Genomic DNA, 20,877 nt, shown 5'->3' with positions numbered 1-20,877 from the left:
CTCCTATATACAAGAATATAACTACTATAATACTGCCCGCTATATACAAGAATATAACTACTATAATACTGCCCCCTAAATACAAGAATATAACTAGTATAATACTGCTCCTATATACAGGAATATAACTACTATAATACTGCCCCTATATACAAGAATATAACTACTATAATACTGCCCCTATATACAAGAATATAACTACTATAATACTGCCACCTATATACAAGAATAGAACTACTATAATACTGCTCCTATATACACAGGAATATAACTACTATAATACTGCCCCTATATACAAGAATATAACTACTATAATACTGCCCCTATATACAAGAATATAACTACTATAATACTGCTCCTATATACAGGAATATAACTACTATAATACTGCCTCCTATATACAAGAATATAACTACTATAATACTGCCCCTATATACAAGAATATAACTACTATAATACTACCCCTATATACAAGAATATAACTACTATAATACTGCCCCTATATACAAGAATATAACTACTATAATACTGCCCCTATATACAAGAATATAACTACTATAATACTGCCCGCTATATACAAGAATATAACTAGTATAATACTGCCCCTATATACAAGAATATAACTACTATAATACTGCTCGCTATATACAAGAATATAACTACTATAATACTGCCCCCTAAATACAAGAATATAACTAGTATAATACTGCTCCTATATACAGGAATATAACTACTATAATACTGCCCCTATATACAAGAATATAACTACTATAATACTGCCCCTATATACAAGAATATAACTACTATAATACTGCTCCTATATACAGGAATATAACTACTATAATACTGCTCCTATATACAGGAATATAACTACTATAATACTGCCCCTATATACAAGAATATAACTACTATAATACTGCCCCTATATACAAGAATATAACTACTATAATACTGCCCCTATATACAAGAATATAACTACTATAATACTGCCCGCTATATACAAGAATATAACTAGTATAATACTGCCCCTATATACAAGAATATAACTACTATAATACTGCCCCTATATACAAGACTATAACTACTATAATACTGCCTCCTATATACAAGAATATAACTACTAGAATACTGCCTCCTATATACAAGAATATAACTACTATAATACTGCCTCCTATATACAAGAATATAACTACTATAATACTGCCTCCTATATACAAGAATATAACTACTATAATACTGCCGCTATATACAAGAATATAACTACTATAATACTGCCCCTATATACAAGAATATAACTACTATAATACTGCCCCTATATACAAGAATATAACTACTATAATACTGCCCCCTATATACAAGAATATAACTACTGTAATACTGCCCCTATATACAAGAATATAACTACTATAATACTGCCCCTATATACAAGAATATAACTACTATAATACTGCCCCCTATATACAAGAATATAACTACTATAATACTGCCCCTATATACAAGAATATAACTACTATAATACTGCCGCTATATACAAGAATATAACTACTATAATACTGCCCCTATATACAAGAATATAACTACTATAATACTGCCCCTATATAATATAACGACTATAATACTTCCCCCTAAATACAAGAATATAACTACTATAATACTGCCTCCTATATACAAGAATATAACTACTATAATACTGCCCCTATATACAAGAATATAACTACTATAATACTGCCCCTATATACAATATAACTACTATAATACTGCCCCTATATACAAGAATATAACTACTATAATACTGCCCCTATATAATATAACGACTATAATACTTCCCCCTAAATACAAGAATATAACTACTATAATACTGCCTCCTATATACAAGAATATAACTACTATAATACTGCCCCTATATACAAGAATATAACTACTATAATACTGCCCCTATATACAATATAACTACTATAATACTGCCCCTATATACAAGAATATAACTACTATAATACTGCCCCCTATATATAAGAATATAACTACTATAATACTGCCCCTATATACAAGAATATAACTACTATAATACTGCCCCCTATCTACAAGAATATAACTACTATAATACTGCCCCCTATCTACAAGAATATAACTACTATAATACTGCCCCCTATATACAAGAATATAACTACTATAATACTGTCCTTTAAGATATAGGAGGTGATATATAAATGACATAGGTTCAGCACCTAAATTTTGGTTACAATCTGGAGCCCTATACTTTTTATACAATGAACTCAATAATAGAGTAAGCTCCCTAACTCCCCCTGGTGGTGACAAAATCGTATGTCTATGTAGGGGATTTGGAGATTTAGATCAGAAAAATGGGGTGCCTATTACTATAAAGATAAATTAAGAAATAAAAATAAAAAAAAAAAATTAATAAAAATCGGCACACAATGTCATAATGTTACCAAACAAAAAACAGGGAAAAACTTTACGTAGCCGTTTTACCTAAAAATTGCAATGGCACACTTATTTTTGCATCAAAGATTTTATAGTATTCTGAATTCTCTTTTAATACTACCAGTACATGTAAACTTATGGCTAAAAGGATGTGCATTTCTTTACCTGCAGACACTGGGAGGTGCGCTAAGTGTACCATCTGTAGCAGACGGAGGAGCAGCAGTGGAAGGACAGAAACCTAAGTGCGGATCCACGAAGCCAGGAGCGGTGGCAGCTGTTTTGGGGAAGGGCTGAGGACTAATATTTGGATGGTGCGGAGTGGAGGCTGATGAGTGTGTAGCAGGAGACAGGGGGGGAAGAGCCGCTAAGCTTGTCGGACTGTTTCTTGGTGCAACTGGCGTAGACGGGTGCCTATGTTCTTCTTTTATGTTGTGAAATACATCACCTGAAACAAACAAGAAAGTGCAAGAACATTAAAACAATGTCCTTCTTCCAAACAAATCCACTGTATCAGATGTATGTAATGTAATAAACATGCTGGACTAGGTAAGTTTTTGCATTCAACAAAGCATCAATAAACTGAACAGTCATTGTTGAACCAGTCTCCATAGAAATGTGGCCTAAATGTCTACCCGGTATAACTCACGCCATATAGCTTAAAGATACGGTTTTAGTTTTGAGCTCATCGCAGTGTATACAGTAAGCTCCCTCTAGTGGTGACTTGATAGAGACAGAATTTTGTCATTCCACTATATGGCTATGCAGAGGATTCAACCGCTTCAGCGAAAAAAGTTCCAACCGCCATAAAGATATAAGAAATCCGCACAGAATTATTGACCAATATTAAGGGGCGGACATTGAACTTTAAGATGTTCATTGAAATCCTGCTACAGAGGTTGAAGGTTGCAAATGTCTTTTGCCTCGGAGCAGACTGCGAACCTTGTGGGGTGGATTGTCCACGTAACAGATGCAGTGTTACACAGTTCCGTAATTTATGGTCAAGCTCTGAGCAACAGGGAGCGGCGATAATGCTTTATATGATAGATGAGGCATTGCCATGTTGTACTGTATTAGTGGGCCCGGACGCTATGTAAGTGATATAGCGCAGTATCGGTTACATAACTCCGCAGCAAGCTTTTACCGCCTCGGTAGCGGGCATTCAGAATACTACAAAACCTATAGAAGGCCTCACCTATAGAAGAAGGCCTCTTGGATGACACTTTGAACTGGTTGCTGCTAGACTGTACTGTGGTGGCTGTGCAGGAAACGGACGAAGTTGCTGATGAGGTCGCCATGACAACCTTATTTGCTTCTATAAAGGCATCCTGGAAATTATAAAGACATTTCTTTTTGGCAGTGTTTTTCTTCTCTTTAACATCCGGTACCGTTGTCGACTCATTGCTGGATGTGGTAGGAAGTGTTTCGGGTCTAATTTCTGGGAGAGCTGGTCCTAATATGTCCCCTCCTAAAAAGTGGTGTTAAAAAAAATAAAAAAAAATTATACATACATACACATCTTTGTGTATCCATCGGTCTATCTATCTATATAATTGCAAGTAGTGGGACGGAGCAGCATATTAAAAAAGGGCGATGTTTGATGCCAGCGTTAAGACCCTGATCAGGTATCATATGTAAGAAGTTAATTTAAAAAAAAAAAATCAATAAAAAAAAATAAAATAAATAATCGCAGAACTCTAAATATCCAGTGAAAACTAATTAACCCATATTAAGGCAAAGATTCAGGCCTCATCATAGCATTTTTAAGCTACAACGCATGGCTATTAGCGAGCAACTTCACAACCGCGCCAAAAACTGTGCTGACGCATTTTAGCTAAATCAATGCCGCTGCGAGGGGCCTCAGGCCACGACTACACCTAAACTTTTTGTAGTGCTACCGATTTTAACTATTGAGCTACTTTGCAGTCCACATGAATACATTAAGTTGTATAAAATCTTGCGGACTGCAGCGGTCACTCGACAGTTAAAAATCAATCAGTGCCGCTACAAAAAGCCTAGGTGTAGCCCGGGTCTTATCTTAACAAATATTAGAGATCATCTACACACAGATCAAGGTAATATGTCCAGTATTTAGGCATTATTTGCAGCGATTACGATCTGCTAAGGGAAAAACATCACATCTTAGGACATACATATAAAGTAAATGTCTACTACTACTACATACTGTTTTATAATGGAGTTCAATGTATTTACAGTATGCACCGCCTAGTGGGGAATGCAAGTCTCCAAAAAGTTATCATTAAGTGGGTTTTCCAGGGACAGGGCGGTCTACCCTTTAGGACAAAATTTTCAAAAAATAAATCCTGTTTAACCCCTTCCCTCTTTAGCCACTTGACCTTCCTGACCGAGCCTCATTTTTCAAATCTGACATGTGTCACTTTATGTGGTAATAACTCCGGAATGCTTTTGCCTATCCAAGTGATTCTGAGATTGTTTTCTCGTGACACATTGCACTTTAAGTTACTGGCAAAATTTGCTCGACATGTTCAGTATTTAATTGTGAAAAACACCAAAAATTAAAATGCATCTGCTTGTAAGACAGGCAGTTATACCACACAAAATTTTTGCTAATTAACATCCCCCATATGTCTACTTTATGTTGGCATCGTTTTTTGAACATCCTTTTATTTTTCTATGACCTCACAAGGCTTAGAACTTTAGCAGCAATTTCTCACATTTTCAAGAAAATTTCAAAAGGCTATTTTTACAGGGGCCAGTTCAGTTGTGAAGTGGTTTTGAGGGCCTTATATATTAGAAACCCCCAAAAAGTCACCCCATTTTAAAAACTTCACCCCTCAAAGTATTCAAAACAGCATTTAGAAAATGTCTCAACCCTTTACACATTTCACAGGAATTAAAGCAAAGTAGAGGTGAAATTTACAAATTTCATATTTTTTTTGCAGAAATAAATTTTTAATACAATTTTTTTTATAACACAGAAGGTTTTACCAGAGAAACGCAACTCAATATTTACTGCCCGGGTTCTGCAGTTTTAGGAAATATCCCACATGTGGCCGTAGCGTGCTACTGGACTGACGCACCGGCCTCAGAAGCAAAGGAACACCTAGTGGATTTTGGGGCCTTATTTTTGTTACAGTCAAAATCCCCCAAAAGTGACCCCATCTGGGAAACTAGACACCTCAAGGAAATTATCTAGGGGTGTAGTGAGCATTTTGACCGCACAGGTTTTTTACAGAAATTATTGGAAGTAGGCCGTGAAAATGAAAATCTACATTTTTTCAAAGAAAATGTAGGTTTAGCTAATTGTTTCTCATTTCCACAAAGACTGAAGGAGAAAAAGCACCGTAAAATTTGTAAAGCAATTTCTCCCGAGTAAAACAATACCCCACATGTGGTCATAAACGGCTGTTTGGACACACGGCAGGGCTTAGAAATGAAAGAGCGCTATTTGGCTCTTGGAGATCACATTTAGCAGGAATGGTTTGCGGAGTCCATGTCACATTTACAAAGCCCCTGAGGGGACAAAACAATGAAAACGCCCAAAAAGGGACTCCATTTAGGAAACTACACCTCTTGAGGAATTCATCTAGGGGTGTAGTGAGCATTTTGACCCCACAGATGTTTCATAGAATTTATTAGAATTGGGCAGTGAAAATAAAAACAATCCTTTTTCTTTAGCGCAAATTTTTTCATTTTCTCAACAAAAAGGAAAAAAAAGAACCCAACATTTGTAAAGCAATTTCTCCCGAGTACGGCAATACCCCATATGTGGTCATAAACTGCTGTTTGGGCACACGGCAGGGCTCAGAAGGGAAGGACCGCCATTTGGAGTGCAGATGTTGCTGGATTGGTTTCTGGGCGCCTCTGGGCCTAAAACTGTGAAAACCCCCCAGAAGTGACCCAATTTTGGAAAGTATGCACCTCAATGGATTTACCTAGGGGTGTAGTAAGCATTTTAAGGTGTTTTGTATAAATTAGCGTGAACTCGATGTTGCAGAGTGAAAATGTGATTTTTTTCCATGGATATGCCAATATGTGGTGCCCAGCTTGTGCCACCATAACAAGACAGCTCTCTAATTAGGACGCTGGGTTTCCTGGTTTTAGAATCACCCTACATGGGGCACTAATCTTTTGCCTGGACAGTCGACAAGGCTCAGGAGTGAAAGCGTACCATGTCAAATTGAGGCCTAATTTGTCGATTTACAAAGTGTTGGTTCACAACTGCAGAGGCTCAGATGTGAAATAATAAAAAGAAACCCCTGATAAGTGACCCCCATTATGGAAACTGCACCCCTCAAGGCATTTTTTAAGGGGTGTAGTGAGCATTTTCACCCCACAGGTTTTTTCCATAAATGATTGCACTGCGGATGGTGCAAATTAAAAATTTACATTTTTCCTTAGATGTGACATTTCAGTGGCAAATATGTCATGCCAAGCTTATGACGCTGGAGACACACACCCCAAAAATTGTTAAGGGTTCTCCCGGGTATGACGATGCCATATATGTGGAAGGAAACTGCTGGTTGGGGACGCTGTAGGGTTCAGAGCGGAGGGAGCGCCATTTGGCTTTTGGAGAGCGGATTTTGCTTGGCAGTAGATTTGTTTGAGTATTACTGGTGTTTCCGTTTATAATGTGGGAGTACATGTAAGCGGGGCGGAGTATATAAGGGGCATAGTCAGGTGGTATAATAATGGGGTAAAAAAAAATAAAAAATGATCCATAGATGTGTGTTACGCTGTGAAGCAATCCTTTCTGCACAGGCCGGTGTCGCACTGATAAATGGCGTCCTTTCTTATCCCCCTTTTGATCCGCACTCCGCACCTTTGCAGTTTGGGGAATTTTGCTGGGATGTGTTGTCCTGGTATAATACGGGCACCCTCGCTTCCAGCGGATATGTTTGGGCTCTCCCCTTCCTGGTTCCCTAATTTTAGGTCCTTGATAAATCGCCTCTTGAAAAAGAAGAAACGTTCCCCTCGGGCACAACTGCATATTTTTTTATTTCCTGACTTATTGGAGCCTTAACTAATTTTATTTTTCATAGACGTAGCGGTATGAGGGCTGGTTTGTTGTGGGACGAGCTGTAGTTATTATTGGTACCATTTTGGGGTACAAGCGACTTTTTGATCACCTTTTATCCAATTTTTTGGGATGCCAGGTAAACAAAAAAACGCAATTCTGGCACAGCTTTTTTCGTTTTTTTTTTTATACAGCGTTCACCATGCGTTATAAATTACATGTTAACTTTATTCTGCGGGTCAGTACGATTCCGGCGATACCTAATTTATAGCACTTTTTTATGTTTTACAACTTTTTGCACAATAAAATTACTTTTGTAAAAAGAATGTATTTTTTCTGTCGCCAAGTTGTGAGAACCATAATTTTTTTTTCGACGGAGCTGTATGAGGGCTTGTTTTTTGCGGGACGAGCTATAGTTTTTATAGGTACCATTTTGGGATACGTGCGACTTTTTGATCACTTTTTATTCCAATATTTGTAGGGCAAAGTGACCAAAAAACAAACTCTGGTAAAGTTTTTTACGGTTTTTCGTTACGCTGCTCACCGCGTGCAATAAATAATATAATATTTTGATACCTCAGGTCGATCCTAAATACATATGGTTTATTATTATTTTTCAATAATAAAGGACTTGATAAGAGTAAAAGGGGGATTGTGTTTTATTTTATTACTTCAAACTTTTATTTTTTTCACTTTTTTTTACACTTTTTCTCAAGTCCCACTAGGGGACTTGAAGGTCCAACTGTCAGATTATTTTTTTTTTAATACATTGCACTACCTATGTAGTGCAATGTATTAGATCTGTCTGTCATTCACTGACAGCAAGCCGATTAGGCTTCGCCTCCTGGCAGGGCCTAAATCGGCTCCCGTAATTGCAGAGCAGGAGACCATTGTGTCTCCTGTTGCCATAGCAGCAGTCGCCAGTGCTGATTGCCTGTCAGGGCTGGCGATCTGCTAGTAACCGCTACGATGCAGCAATCGCTTTCGATTGCTGCATCGAAGGGGTTAATGGCAGGAATCGGAGCTAGCTCCGGTTCCTGCCGTTACAGGTGGATGTCAGCTGTAACATACAGCTGACTTCAACCGCTGATGACGCCGGATCAGCTCCTGACCCGGCACCATCTTGCCGAAAGCTACGGAAGCCGATCGGGCTCCGCCGCCGGGCGGATCTTGACCGGCTTCGGTGCTAGGCAGGCATTGCAGCCACCGGAACCCCGGCAATTTCATTGCTGGGGTTCCGATGAGCTGCAAACACCTTAAGTGAAGCGATCGCGTTTGAGCGCTGCACTTAAGGGGTTAACGGCGGGGATCGAAGCTTCTGAGCCGGTGCCAAACATTTGTCGTAAGTATACGACATTTTGCGGGAAGCACTGGCTTTCCATGACGTATACTTACGACAAATGTCGGGAAGGGGTTAAATATAGAGAAAATACATTTTACCAAAGAGAGGAAAACTCATAATAGAACAGCTGGTAAACTGACACCCTCCAGGTGTTTTCATACGGATGACCTATCCTGTGGATAGGTTATCAGCATATGATCGGTGGTGGTCCAACACCCACACCGATCAGATGTTCCGGCTGCCACCGGGCAGTGTTCGGTGCGGTAAGCAGATGGCTCCGGTCACACTACTGCGGCCGTGCTGCAGCTCTGCTCCTATTCAAGTGAATAGGTGCAGAGCTGCGGTACGGCCACTTTACAGAGCACGCAGCCATCTGCTTACCGCACCGACTACTGCATAACTCCCAGTGCCCGGAGGCAGTCGGAATAGCTGATCGGTGTGGGGTTTGGAAGTCGGACGCCTACCGATCATATACTGATGAGCTATTCTGTGGATAGGTCATCAGTATATAAAAAAACTTTAAAGGGTTATTCGCATCTTACAATGTACAACCCCAAGAACGAAGGGACCGAGGTCCCTTCGGCAAATACCAGTGTTCCCTTCTACAACCTGTTCAGGGAACTGAAACATCGCTCCATTCAAGTGAATAGGGCTGTGTTGTAGCTCCCTGCACAGCGGGTGGCCAACAGCTTTGCTGTGCAGGTAAAATTTGTGAATGAGCCGCAGTGCTTAGCCACTATTCGCAGTGGGGGCCCTGGGAGCTGGATCTCCATGTTCAGTAAGTGATTCTAGCGATACAGGCCATCAAATACCATAGCAGAAAAACCTATTTGACTAAGTCAATCACAAAAATTTGGAGCTCTATACCTGAAAAATGGATCTCTAATCGCTATAAAAGATGATAAAAAAATTAATCTGCGCAGAATTTTGAACCGATTTAGATTAAAATAAAAAATATTTCTTCACCTTTTAACACCATGTCAAGCCATTTTGCAGTAAACCCCACACTCAATTGAAAGCCTACAAAGGTCAACATAAAGAGCCCCAATGGTAACTTACCAGCCAAGGGGTCAGGTAAAAAAGACGACGTATTCCAGTTTTTATCGTTCATCATTTCTGAACCCCATAGACTTATAAATTTTGACCTGCTCCACTCGGGAGAATTGCCAAAACAGGTTGGATATATGTGATCTTGTAGAGAGGCATTGAATACTTGGTGCTTATTTGTGTGATTATGTACGGTGGTTGGTGGCAAGGCCTAAACAAAACGAAAAAAAAAAAAAAGTTAAGAGTCAGAGAGGTTACATTATATATAGTGTTTATATGTCAGCAGTAAATGGGTTAGAGAAGTCTCGTATGCGATGACGGGTCATTCATAAGGATAACACCTCAAAACCATGGCAGCCAATCTCATTATGCATTGAATGTGGCAGCCAATGATTGGCCGGCATGCACTTGTGATGAATCATCTCTATAGACGATCACTCATCACAAGACGGGTTAACACAAAAGGAATCGTTTAGGACAGGGAGAAATATGGGAATGTGTGTTTTTTCTATGGCTTCAGGCTACTTTGCAGACATTTGAAAAGCCTAGGATTGCTGTCAGTGAATGGAAAAATTACTACATTGTGAAACTGCAAACCTGTCATGAACATTTCTAATCAACACGGCTTGTCAAAGGGTAATTCCTACCTTTGACATTTTTGGCATATCACGTGGATATGCCATAAATCTCTGATAGATGAGGATCGAAGCTCTGGGACCCACACTTACCTCCAGAACGGGGGATACCCAAAAAGCCTCACCACAGAGTTCAGGCAGAGAATCAATGGCTGCTCAGTTGTGCCGCTTTCTTCATTGATTTCTTTGGGAGTTACGAGAAAGTCAAACCCGATTTACCTCTCCTTTCCATCTCTGCCTGGATGCAGCAGCCGCCTAACCAGGCAGATAGGATGATCAACGTTCTGGAGGTGTGTGGGTCCCAGAGCTAAGACCCGTATCTATCAGATATTTATTGCATATCCAGTGGATACATCATAAAGGTCTACAGCGGGAATACCCCTTCAGGTATGTCATAGCTCTCATGTACGGAGCAGCGAGTCGGTGTCATTTGGACAATAAATCAGAATTTGAATGTAAACTGACAGCAAGCAGAGATCCTTAAGTTGGTGAGGATATGAAATACAATATTATATCAAGTTAAATAAGTTTCGTTATATAATGACTAAGCTTTGTTTAGATAAAAACAGAAAACCTCTTTAAATATGGATTCAACTGCATAGCCGTATTAGTAGCCTGCAATTGTTAATTTGATTACTTAAAATGCCAACATATCGGACACATGCCACGTTTGAGGAGCGACACTGATGCGGTGTACCATTTCAGGCGGCCATATAGCGATCAAAGTTCAGTTCTAGAGAACTGCACTAGGTCCTGGTGAAGCAGCCGAAATACAGACCCTAAAATACGGCTATATTAAAGAGGCTCTGTCACCACATTATAAGTGCCCTGTCTCCCACATAAGGAGATCGGCGCTGTAATGTAGGTGACAGCAGTGCTTTTTATTTAAAAAAAAAAAAAAACGCTCTATTTTCACCACTTTATTAGCGATTTTCAATTTATGCTAATGAGTTGCTTAATGCCCAAGTGGGCGTGTTTTTACTTTAGACCAAGCGGGCGTTGTACAGAGGAGTGTATGACGCTGACCAATCAGTGACCAATCAGCGTCATGCACTCCTCTCCATTCATTTACTCAGCGCATAGAGATCCTGCTAGATCCTTATGTGCTGTCTTATACTAACACATTAACAATACTGAAGTGTTTAAACAGTGAATAGACATTCAACGGGATGTCTATTCACAATCTGTGTACTTCATGTCCACTTGGGCATTAAGCAACTCATTAGCATAAATCTAAAATCGCTACTAAAGTGGTAAAAATAGATCGTTTTTTTTAAATAAAAAGGATTACTGTCACCTACATTATATCGCCGATCTCCTTATGTAGGAGACAGGACACTTATAACGTGGTGACAGAGCCTCTTTAAAGAAAGGGTGTCGCGAAAAAAAAAAAAATTCTATCAATTTGCTTTTAGTGTTTTATTAAAAAATGTTTTATTTTACTTTTTTTTATTTTTGCACTTTTTCTTGTCTATGGGGGCTGCCATTTTTTTTTCATCTCTGTATGTGTCGATTAACGACACATACAGACATGGAATACGGCACATACATCCCCATAGAGAATGCGAACGGGACCCGTTGCATTCACTATGCTGTACGCCGTCTGTGTGGGAACGGCACATACACCGCTCCCACAGAGTCCAAATGGAAGGTCTTCGGCCGAGCGACGGCCATTTTCTTGTGGACCGGAAGCCGCGGCCGGACAGTAAGAGGACTACTTCCGGTCGTGGCTTCCGGACATGTGTTCTAATGCAAGCACTAGGAGCGGAGGGAGCAGACGGACCGGAGGAAGCGGCGGCGGCAGGAGCAGGAAAGTTATGTCTGTCTTTGTTCGTGTTTTACTGTGCGATTACTACTGTATGTTAACCTACTACACAGTGTGTTAGCTCAAAAAATGGCGACACACAGTGTAGGAGGTTTGACCGTTCAATCCCCTCGTTTCTCCCGGCACTAGCCAGGATAAGGGAGGGGGGATTCTGTGAGCTCACTAGAGCGAGTGTGTATTCTCAAATTTTGCAGCATAAAGCAATGAGGTTGCTTTACCACATTTGGGAATTGCTCCATCTAGTGACCAGCACTGGGAAATGTTATAAATTAGAATCTAATTTATAATATTTCCTGACTCGTGAAAAAATTAGAACAATGTTTAATCACTTATACACTGTTTAACTAAAAAAAATAAAAAAAATATTTCTAGCGACACATTCCCTATAAGGCCAAATGAAATGGGCCTAAAACAAAATTGGCTCTTTTAGCTTACCCAGATGATATTTACTTATATTCTTTATTAGTCATTTTGTATATTTACTGATTCCCAACTGTAGCTCATTAAGGAATAGGTGGGTGCTACATAAACATTATTAGACCTACGTGTGTAGGAATAAAGTGTATGAGCAACGCACGGTTAGTCCATGAAAAGCCATGTATCTAGACCAGAGATCTGTATCCAGGCCCAGCGTGAATGAATGCTTACAAGCTTTAGTAGCACAGAATTTACCTTATTGTGTGCAAACGGAGAAGCGTAGAGTGTGGGATGGATTAGAGGTCTGGGCAGGTGAGGAATTGTATGTAAGGGTAAATGTCCATGAATATGGGGGTAGAGGTGAAGTGCTGGGTGTGCAGGCTTGTCAGGATTAACAAACTGATGTCCTGTTGGGAGACGTCCGGCTACCAGTGCAGATGGAGAAAGGCCAGAAGCTTCCTGTTTACACACATGACATTCACAAGTATTTGGTATGGGTTCCACCTACAAGAAATGTTATAAAATATTGTAATTATTTTTCTTTTAGAAAAACCGACAAAGTCCACGTTATTGTCCTGCCCCCCCCCCAACCCCTCCCACAAATGAAGGAAACATCCACTTATGAGTGCCAAATAGACATCCACAAGGCCTCATTCACACCAGCGTATCAGATTAATGCGAGTGGAAAAGGTCGCACTCGCAAAGCACATTTTTTTTCTATTTTTAATTGAATTGATGCGCAAATCACGCACCTTACACGCGTGTGCGGTGCGTGGTTTTCATGCACCCATTGACTTCAATAGGCGCGTATGTGCGTGATCACGCACCAATATAGGACATGCAGTAAGTATCACACGGCGGACTCACGCGGTGTGAAAAATCATGCATGTGTGAATGGCCCCATTGAAATTGTTTCAACGCACAGCACATTGACGTGATTCACGCTTGTGTGAATGAGGCCTAAGAGTTTAAAGATCCAGTTTGGTCATCAGAGGGCGACTTTCTTTGCGAAGTAACTAGACAAACCCATGAGGGCTCATCATTTTACTACTCATTTCAGTTCCTGGTGGTGTCCAGTCCGAAGAAATTGATGGCCTAGCCTCAGTCAAAATCTGATCAGTCGGGGCTCGACTCCCATCACCCCCGCCGATGAGCTGTTTTGAGCGGGCCACATAGCTCGTACGAGCAGCTCCATCTTCATTTCCTTTACTGCTCCAATTAAAGTGAATAGAAGACTGTAATACTGTGCACCAACACTGCAAGTGTGTCAGTAATTCACAGTACAGGCAGTGACTGTAAGGAAAGGGAAGCAGCAATCGTACCAGCGCTGCGGCCCCTTCGAAACAGCTGATGGGCCGGGGTTCCTGTACTCGGACCGATCAGATATTGATGGCCTATCCTGAGGATAGGCCATCAATTTATTCTGACTGGACAACCAGGTTTTCCAGCAACTTTCTAATTTACTTATTGCTCCAATTTCTCATCTCATCATCAAATAGATTTTGAAAATAAGGTAATGAATGAAAACATACCGTATATAAGAAAGTTGTAGAACGAAAACTGGAAAACTCCTTCAATGTGATGCATCAGGTCATCCACAATGGTGCCCCCTAATTCAACGGTTTATGACCCAATAAACAAAACATGGGCTCAACTAATGAGCAAAGAATGAGAAGCGGCATCACCTGTGGGCTGAGGTATGAGGGAGGGGGGCTGTCCATCTTTACGCCATCCTTCCTAGGTGACCTCTTCCTAACATGAACGTCGTCTTTCGACATATCCGGCTGCTCCCCGCCGCTTTCACCGTCCGCCTCTGAGGAACTGCTGCTTGTGCTGCTCACCGAAGGAGACTGTAAAGCAGAGACCGTGAGTATTTCTTCTATTATAGACCAGAGCCACAAGAGATACTAAGCGACCCCCGTGTTATACCTCATCTTTCAACGCCATGTTTTCACCACCACCATTGAGCTCGTTGTGAATCCCATTCATATTGGCCACAACATCCGGATCATCGTAATTGTTAAGGGGGTAAATATCAGCAAATTTTGCAGATAAGGCGGTGCCATCTTCATCATCACTACCACTGTAAACGAAGAACATCCAGTTAGTTCATGTCTAGCCAGTCAGCATCTTCCCATAAGCGGAATCTTTCTGCCACTAACCGATAGATCAAGAACATTCCTAGATTTCATACGTGGCTTATTAATGAACACGTTTTAATTTTTTTGGGCCGATTTTAGACAATTTATGTCGGTAACTATACTGAAGTAGACATTGTAAGAGGTGAAAGAGAAAAAGTTCTATTGCAATATATCGGTATCGGCGCTGAAGTACCTACAGAGTGGCCTCCTAAACTCCCTTTCAGGGCGCCGCAAGACAATGTATCCTCTACGCAAGATGAATACCCCTGTTCACCCAACACGGGATCCTGATTTTTGCATCGGGGGCACACTTTCTCTATAACCTCTCTTTAAATGGATTTCCTGGCATGGATACCACACTATCAGTTTGTCAGAGCCAAGCCAATTGGCTGAGATTTGCTGCAGGAAGCTCAGAATCAGTTTTATCCAGGGGGGGGGACCAAAGTGAAAAGCAATGACTGACTTCAATTGACCTCTGTAGCCTATGTGGATGTGACTAGCTAGTATAACAGAGGGCCCGATCAGAGAGCCCTCATCCTATCAGATCAGCATACTTTAGGCCTCATGCACACCTACAGGGGCAAAAGTGGTCCATGCGGCCCTGAACTCGGGAGTGTGCCGCCACATAATGTCGCCGTACTAAATCAAATGCATAGAACGCCATACTCGGAAGACGTACGGAGCCGGAATACAGAGGCGTACATGAGGCCTTAAGCTACACAAACTTTGGCAGCAACAGGTTCACTTGTTTAGCCGGTGCTCGCTGATGGACACATGGGGAGTTTAAAAACATTGCCGCTTTCCTGCATTATTTCTGAAATTCCAATAAAACACAAACATACAAGAAGTTAAAAAAATATATATTATATCTACATCTATCTGTATACACACACTTGCCTATTAGTACAGGATCTCTTAAGGCGAACACACACTTTAATTTGTAAAGAAACGAGATGGCGGTCACATTCAAGTCACCTTGTGATGATGAATCATAATACCAATTAGGTTGGCTTCACCCGCGGCAAATTTTGTCGCATAACTTTCTGCCACTGCAAATCAGTCCATTCATCTGAACGAAACTTGCAGAAATCCATGCGCTCGCTGAAGAAAAAACCCCATTCAGATGAATAGAAAGGAGTTTCAGTCGCGGAAATTTCTGCAACAAAACCTGCCGCATGTAAATCCACCCGGATTTGCAAAAAATAAAAAAGTAGTAAAGTAATTGAGAAAAATAAAACTGTAGATGGTTAAAAAAAGAGCAAAATCCATGGCTCATGAATGGAAAATTAAAAAAAACAACAACATGTAACAGACAGGCGCACAAGAGAAGAACTTACAATGTGGCTGCAGAGCCATTGTCTGCAAGGATCAGCCTGGGATGCTGCTGGATAGTGATGGGAGAACTGGGACCGGAACCTGAACTGGCGGACGACATGCTGGGCGGGTGGATTTCTGACAGATAACCTGGAGTGGCGCCTACTTGTAGTGGTAATGGGTTTAAGTGGATATCATCTGTAATCGGCGTATCCATGATACCACACGTGAGGATGTGAGAGAGGCTGCAGTCGTCGCAGGTGCACCTGAGAACAGAGCACAAACCCAACGGAGTAGTCAGTCGGAGAAAAAAAAAAAAATTATCCTTTTGGAGAAGGCGATAATCAAAACAGCGACACTACACGCTCCATAATTAGAAGCTGCAAAAGCGTGCATACAAATTACCAGCAGGCAAAGGGTTTCACAAGTCGTCTTCTAGCAGAATATTTACGTTCTGCTAGCTTTCTAACAATCTGTATGACGAGAACAATTGTAGGATTTCACTTCTAAACATGAATTTCCTAAAATGACCGCTAAGGAGGAGTGTAGTCCGTTGCTGCGCTGGGAACAAATGCCAAGATCTCATCGAGCACCGCACATTCTAATACTACACAGCATCATCCCCAGGACAAGCAAACCTATCACTGAACCCCAGCACGGAAAAAAAAGTGGGGGAGAAGGAGGCAACATATAGAGTAAAGCCGGCCATGCCAATAGGATAATAGAAAACAAACACAAACAGGGGGCATCTCATGAGGGCAAGTATCCAGCTTATGAAAATCACCGAGATCCTACACCCAACATAATATACGCTCACCTAGGATGGTTACGTAATCCAGACAACAGTGTCGATGCGTATTTTGAAGTATTGATATGTACCAAACGTAGGTGCTACTCAAGCCTGTCCTCATCGTGTAAGCCAACAGATCCAACATAGTAAATGAAACATAGAAAAAACAAGACCAGGGAGTGCGCCGAGTGTATTAGTGTATAAAAGGGGGAAAAGGTAAATGGCGGTGGTCAGTGCTCTCGCCTTGTTGCTATGCGGACGGTGAAAAAAACAGTATAACAGCTAAAAAGGCAAAAAAAAAAAAAAGAATCTTTACTCCTAAAGCCCCATGCACACGCCCGAAGAATTCATCCGTAAATGCGGACCGTAATTACGATCCGCAATTACGGAGCCATTAATCTCTATTGACCACAGACACCTTCCCCGTATATTTACGGGAAGGTGTACGGGCCGTAGAAAGTCTCCGCAAAGATAGGACATGTCCTATATTTTGCTTTTTACGGACCTTGCTTCCATACTATGTATGGGAGCACGGGCCGAAAAGGCGGGTGGCTGTCCGTGGCCGGCATCGGTCAGCCATGCCTGTAATCGTGGACCATGATTACGAGCACGGCCATATGCATGGGGCCTAACGGATTGATTTTATATGTGGTTATACGTGTTGCTCCGTTAGTGCACAAGGTGAGCGCATTGACCACCGCCACTGTTTTTTTTTTACCCTTTATATACAGATCCCACCTTATGAGCGCTTCTTGGTTTCGCTTTTTCTACATTTCATATACACACACAAGATAGCCGTCTCCCGGACAACAATACACAAAGATTATTTCAAAGAGAAGAGAGAGACAAGCTGCTACCAGGCGCTTCTGACAGCAGCTTGTATCCCAATAGAACACACTGAATCCTTGTTCCTCGCCCCTCAGCTGCCATTCATGGACAGCCTGGAAGCCCTCATACACATCGATGGGTAGACACAGTCAACTTCAGATAGACCAACCTGTCGATAATGGGCCTGCATTTTAGTTCAATACTAAAAACAATTCAACCAGCGGCATTGAACTCGTGCACTGCAAGCTGGAGTCCCAGAAGGGAGTAGGTAAAACGCGTAGAGCTGGCGCCACTAGCAACGTCCAGCTCACACTGCCCTGACGTTGCCGCCGCAGCCCGTTGACAGTCTTGCAACAGCCAAGTTTTAGTTTCACTTCGGGTCCTGTGGATTTCACAATTAAGGATCTCATCTATTTTTCCATCAAAACCATAGACTTTCAATGAAGCGGAAGGGCGCGTGCGACAGCCGCTCCATTCAAACACTGCATAGCCACGGTCAAACGGCTGAGGGGGAAACCGGGTCCCCCTTCTAGAGATCGGTGGGGCACCTAGTGGTCGCACCCCACAGCGATATAATATTTATCACCGATCCAGTGGATAGGTGATAGATTTTTTTTGTGGGTAAACCAAGCGTGAAATTCATTATAGTAAAGCAACGATGAAGCTGTACAGCAATATTCTCACCTCCTCCTGTAGTTACAGTTCGGACAGTCGGACATGCACATCCGCGTTGACAACATGTGTCTCATTTTGTCTGCAAAGTTGTTTTCTCCAGTTAACGCCTTCTTATTGTTCAACTGAAGGAGAAATAAAACATTTATATAGAACACAAATCTAGATGAAATAGTAAAGAATTAGAGAACAGGGTCTGGGGATGGCCCGAGTCATTGGAATGACAGAAATTAAAGTGTAACTAGACTTTACAAAAGTTTTGTGGTTTCCTAGTGACATTTCAGAAGTTTTGATCGGTGGGGGATGTGCTGCTTCGTTTCTGATCTGCTCCCCCGGGATAGGCGAGTGATCGATATACGCACTTAGACTTTCTATTGAGTCCGTACACGGCTCTGAGGAAAGCTGATCAGAAATGAAGCACCACAATGCTCACGCGAGCGCTTCTGCCACTTTGTTTTAGCGATCGGTGGGAGTCTCAGTGGTCAGACCCCCACCAATCACAACTTGTGACATGTCAAAAGTTTCTTTAAAAGTTAAATTACCCTTTAAAACACATTAAGGGACAAGAGAACAGTAATATGGGCAAGCAATAAGATTCACTATTCGGAGTGGTTTATGGACATGACCATGATATGTGCACAGGTGAAAACACACACACACACACACCCGAGGTGCCCCAGTTAATATAGCGCTATACAGAAATATATGCACACAACTATAGGTTCCTGACCCAAATTCCTCCCATGCATTCATACACACAAGCACTAATAGGCTTAATATGTAGCAGTAATTGAGCAGGGGCCGGACAAATCCCAGTAGCAACATCTACAATATCCCTGGTAATCTGCATGCGTTTCCTACTGAGGGCTGTGAAAGCCAATTCTGGAGAAAAACCGCAAATTGGCTACTGAAGCAGTCTGACTTGTAATTTGTCTAATTACAAAAAATAACAATTTCAAACAAAAAAAAAAAAAGTAAAATGTCCACTTGTCATCGGGGATTTTTATGCCCTACATTCTGTGGTCATTTATTACTATAGCTCTACAATGGTTGCATCTCTTTATGCAAATCCCCTATAGATCCCAGCTGCAGCTAGAGGGAGATAACCACACTGGGTTATTTAGTTCAATGTATATAAGAGTATGCAGTAGGCGCCCTCTAGTGGTGGCTGAGGGAAGCCAGATTTTCAGATTTTGTTCTAGGTCTATAGAGAGGATTAGGGTCAGCGAAACAGTCTATAAAAGGGGTTCAGGGACATTTAAAAAGAGACGGCTGCAGGCAGGGGATATGCTAAAATAACAAAATAAGTAATACTCACCTGCCAAATCCTACTCTGCCTGTCTGTTGACGAAGATGTGATCTCTCTCGACAGGTCTCTTTTTTTTTTTTGTGAATTCTTATATTCCCCATGAAATAACAATACTCCATCCCTAACAATTTCCCTTATCAAATGGGGGTGTCCCTACACGGTCCCACTGTCAGCACTGATTGGACAGTATCAGACTAAGTAAGGACCCACCTACTGGTAACACCTTGTTGTAAATTTTTCATAAATTTCTAGAAGGAATTACAGAGGAACGACACAACATAAGAGTTTTAAAAAAAAAAAAAACGATGCTTCAGAATTTATAATTTTATGAGTAATACAATTATTTACTAAAATGGATGTCAGGAAAGGTGACCAGAGCTTTTTAACTTTTACAAGGAGAGGACATCCTGTTCCATCCATGTGACCGCTGCAGCCAATTACTGGCCACAGCAGTGATGCTAGCAAGAATGGCATGTCATCGCGGAGGCCAGTGATCGGCTGTAGCGGTCACATGGATGAAACGGGAAGTCATCACTTCCTGTAAAAGTAAACAGACTGGTGGAGACCACCATAGCAGCGGCAGATTTACCAGGCGAGTATTACTTATTCGGTTATTCTAGCACATCCGCTGCCTGCAGCCTCTTTTTGTAAAATGTCCCAGGACAACCCCTTTATGAAATGATAAACTCTGTGTTTTTCCATAAAAATAGGATTAAAACAAAGATATTCATTGGCGGACATTCGGTTCTTAACAGTTAAAGACTACCTGTCAGCACCATCCCTGGCTGTATATTGTATTTGCATTGCGCACAGGGCATCATTTACTAAACAAATAAAAAGTGTTACTGTCCCCTGGGGGGAATGGGGTTTTACTCTATACCGAGCATAATGCTATGGGGGCCGGAGAATATAAAAACACACAAAGGACCCGCTTACTGGCGGGACACGTCAATGCGTTATAAAAGCCCGCATCCAGTCAGACCTGCACAAAATTACCATAATCATCATAAGAGATCTACTTCACCCCCACTTTCATTTTGTCACATAAAATCCTAGAACAGAACTTTAACCCTTTCACAGCTGAGGGCGTAAGTAACACGTCATGACATTAAACGCTTG

At 41.3% G+C, this 20,877-nt stretch overlaps 1 protein-coding gene across 3 annotated transcripts in view; it reads right to left on the bottom strand.

Annotated features, from left to right (window-relative positions):
* Positions 1 to 20,877, bottom strand: part of FAM193A (family with sequence similarity 193 member A) — a 135,926-nt gene that overhangs the window by 8,266 nt on the left and 106,783 nt on the right. For all 3 annotated transcript variants that reach the window (XM_075857209.1, XM_075857191.1, XM_075857199.1), the window contains 8 exons: positions 18,462 to 18,574; positions 16,183 to 16,425; positions 14,634 to 14,787; positions 14,390 to 14,554; positions 12,960 to 13,208; positions 9,840 to 10,038; positions 3,635 to 3,907; positions 2,608 to 2,887 (listed from right to left, as the gene is read on the bottom strand). In XM_075857209.1, the coding sequence (XP_075713324.1) occupies positions 2,608 to 2,887; positions 3,635 to 3,907; positions 9,840 to 10,038; positions 12,960 to 13,208; positions 14,390 to 14,554; positions 14,634 to 14,787; positions 16,183 to 16,425; positions 18,462 to 18,574 (1,676 nt within the window). The remainder of the gene's footprint in view (positions 1 to 2,607; positions 2,888 to 3,634; positions 3,908 to 9,839; positions 10,039 to 12,959; positions 13,209 to 14,389; positions 14,555 to 14,633; positions 14,788 to 16,182; positions 16,426 to 18,461; positions 18,575 to 20,877) is intronic.

The sequence above is a fragment of the Rhinoderma darwinii genome, chromosome 1 (genome assembly GCF_050947455.1).
Source record: "Rhinoderma darwinii isolate aRhiDar2 chromosome 1, aRhiDar2.hap1, whole genome shotgun sequence".
Taxonomy (NCBI): Eukaryota; Metazoa; Chordata; class Amphibia; order Anura; family Rhinodermatidae; genus Rhinoderma; species Rhinoderma darwinii.
The sequence above is the reverse complement of the archived record's forward strand: the minus strand, read 5'-3'. Positions and strand labels throughout refer to the sequence as shown.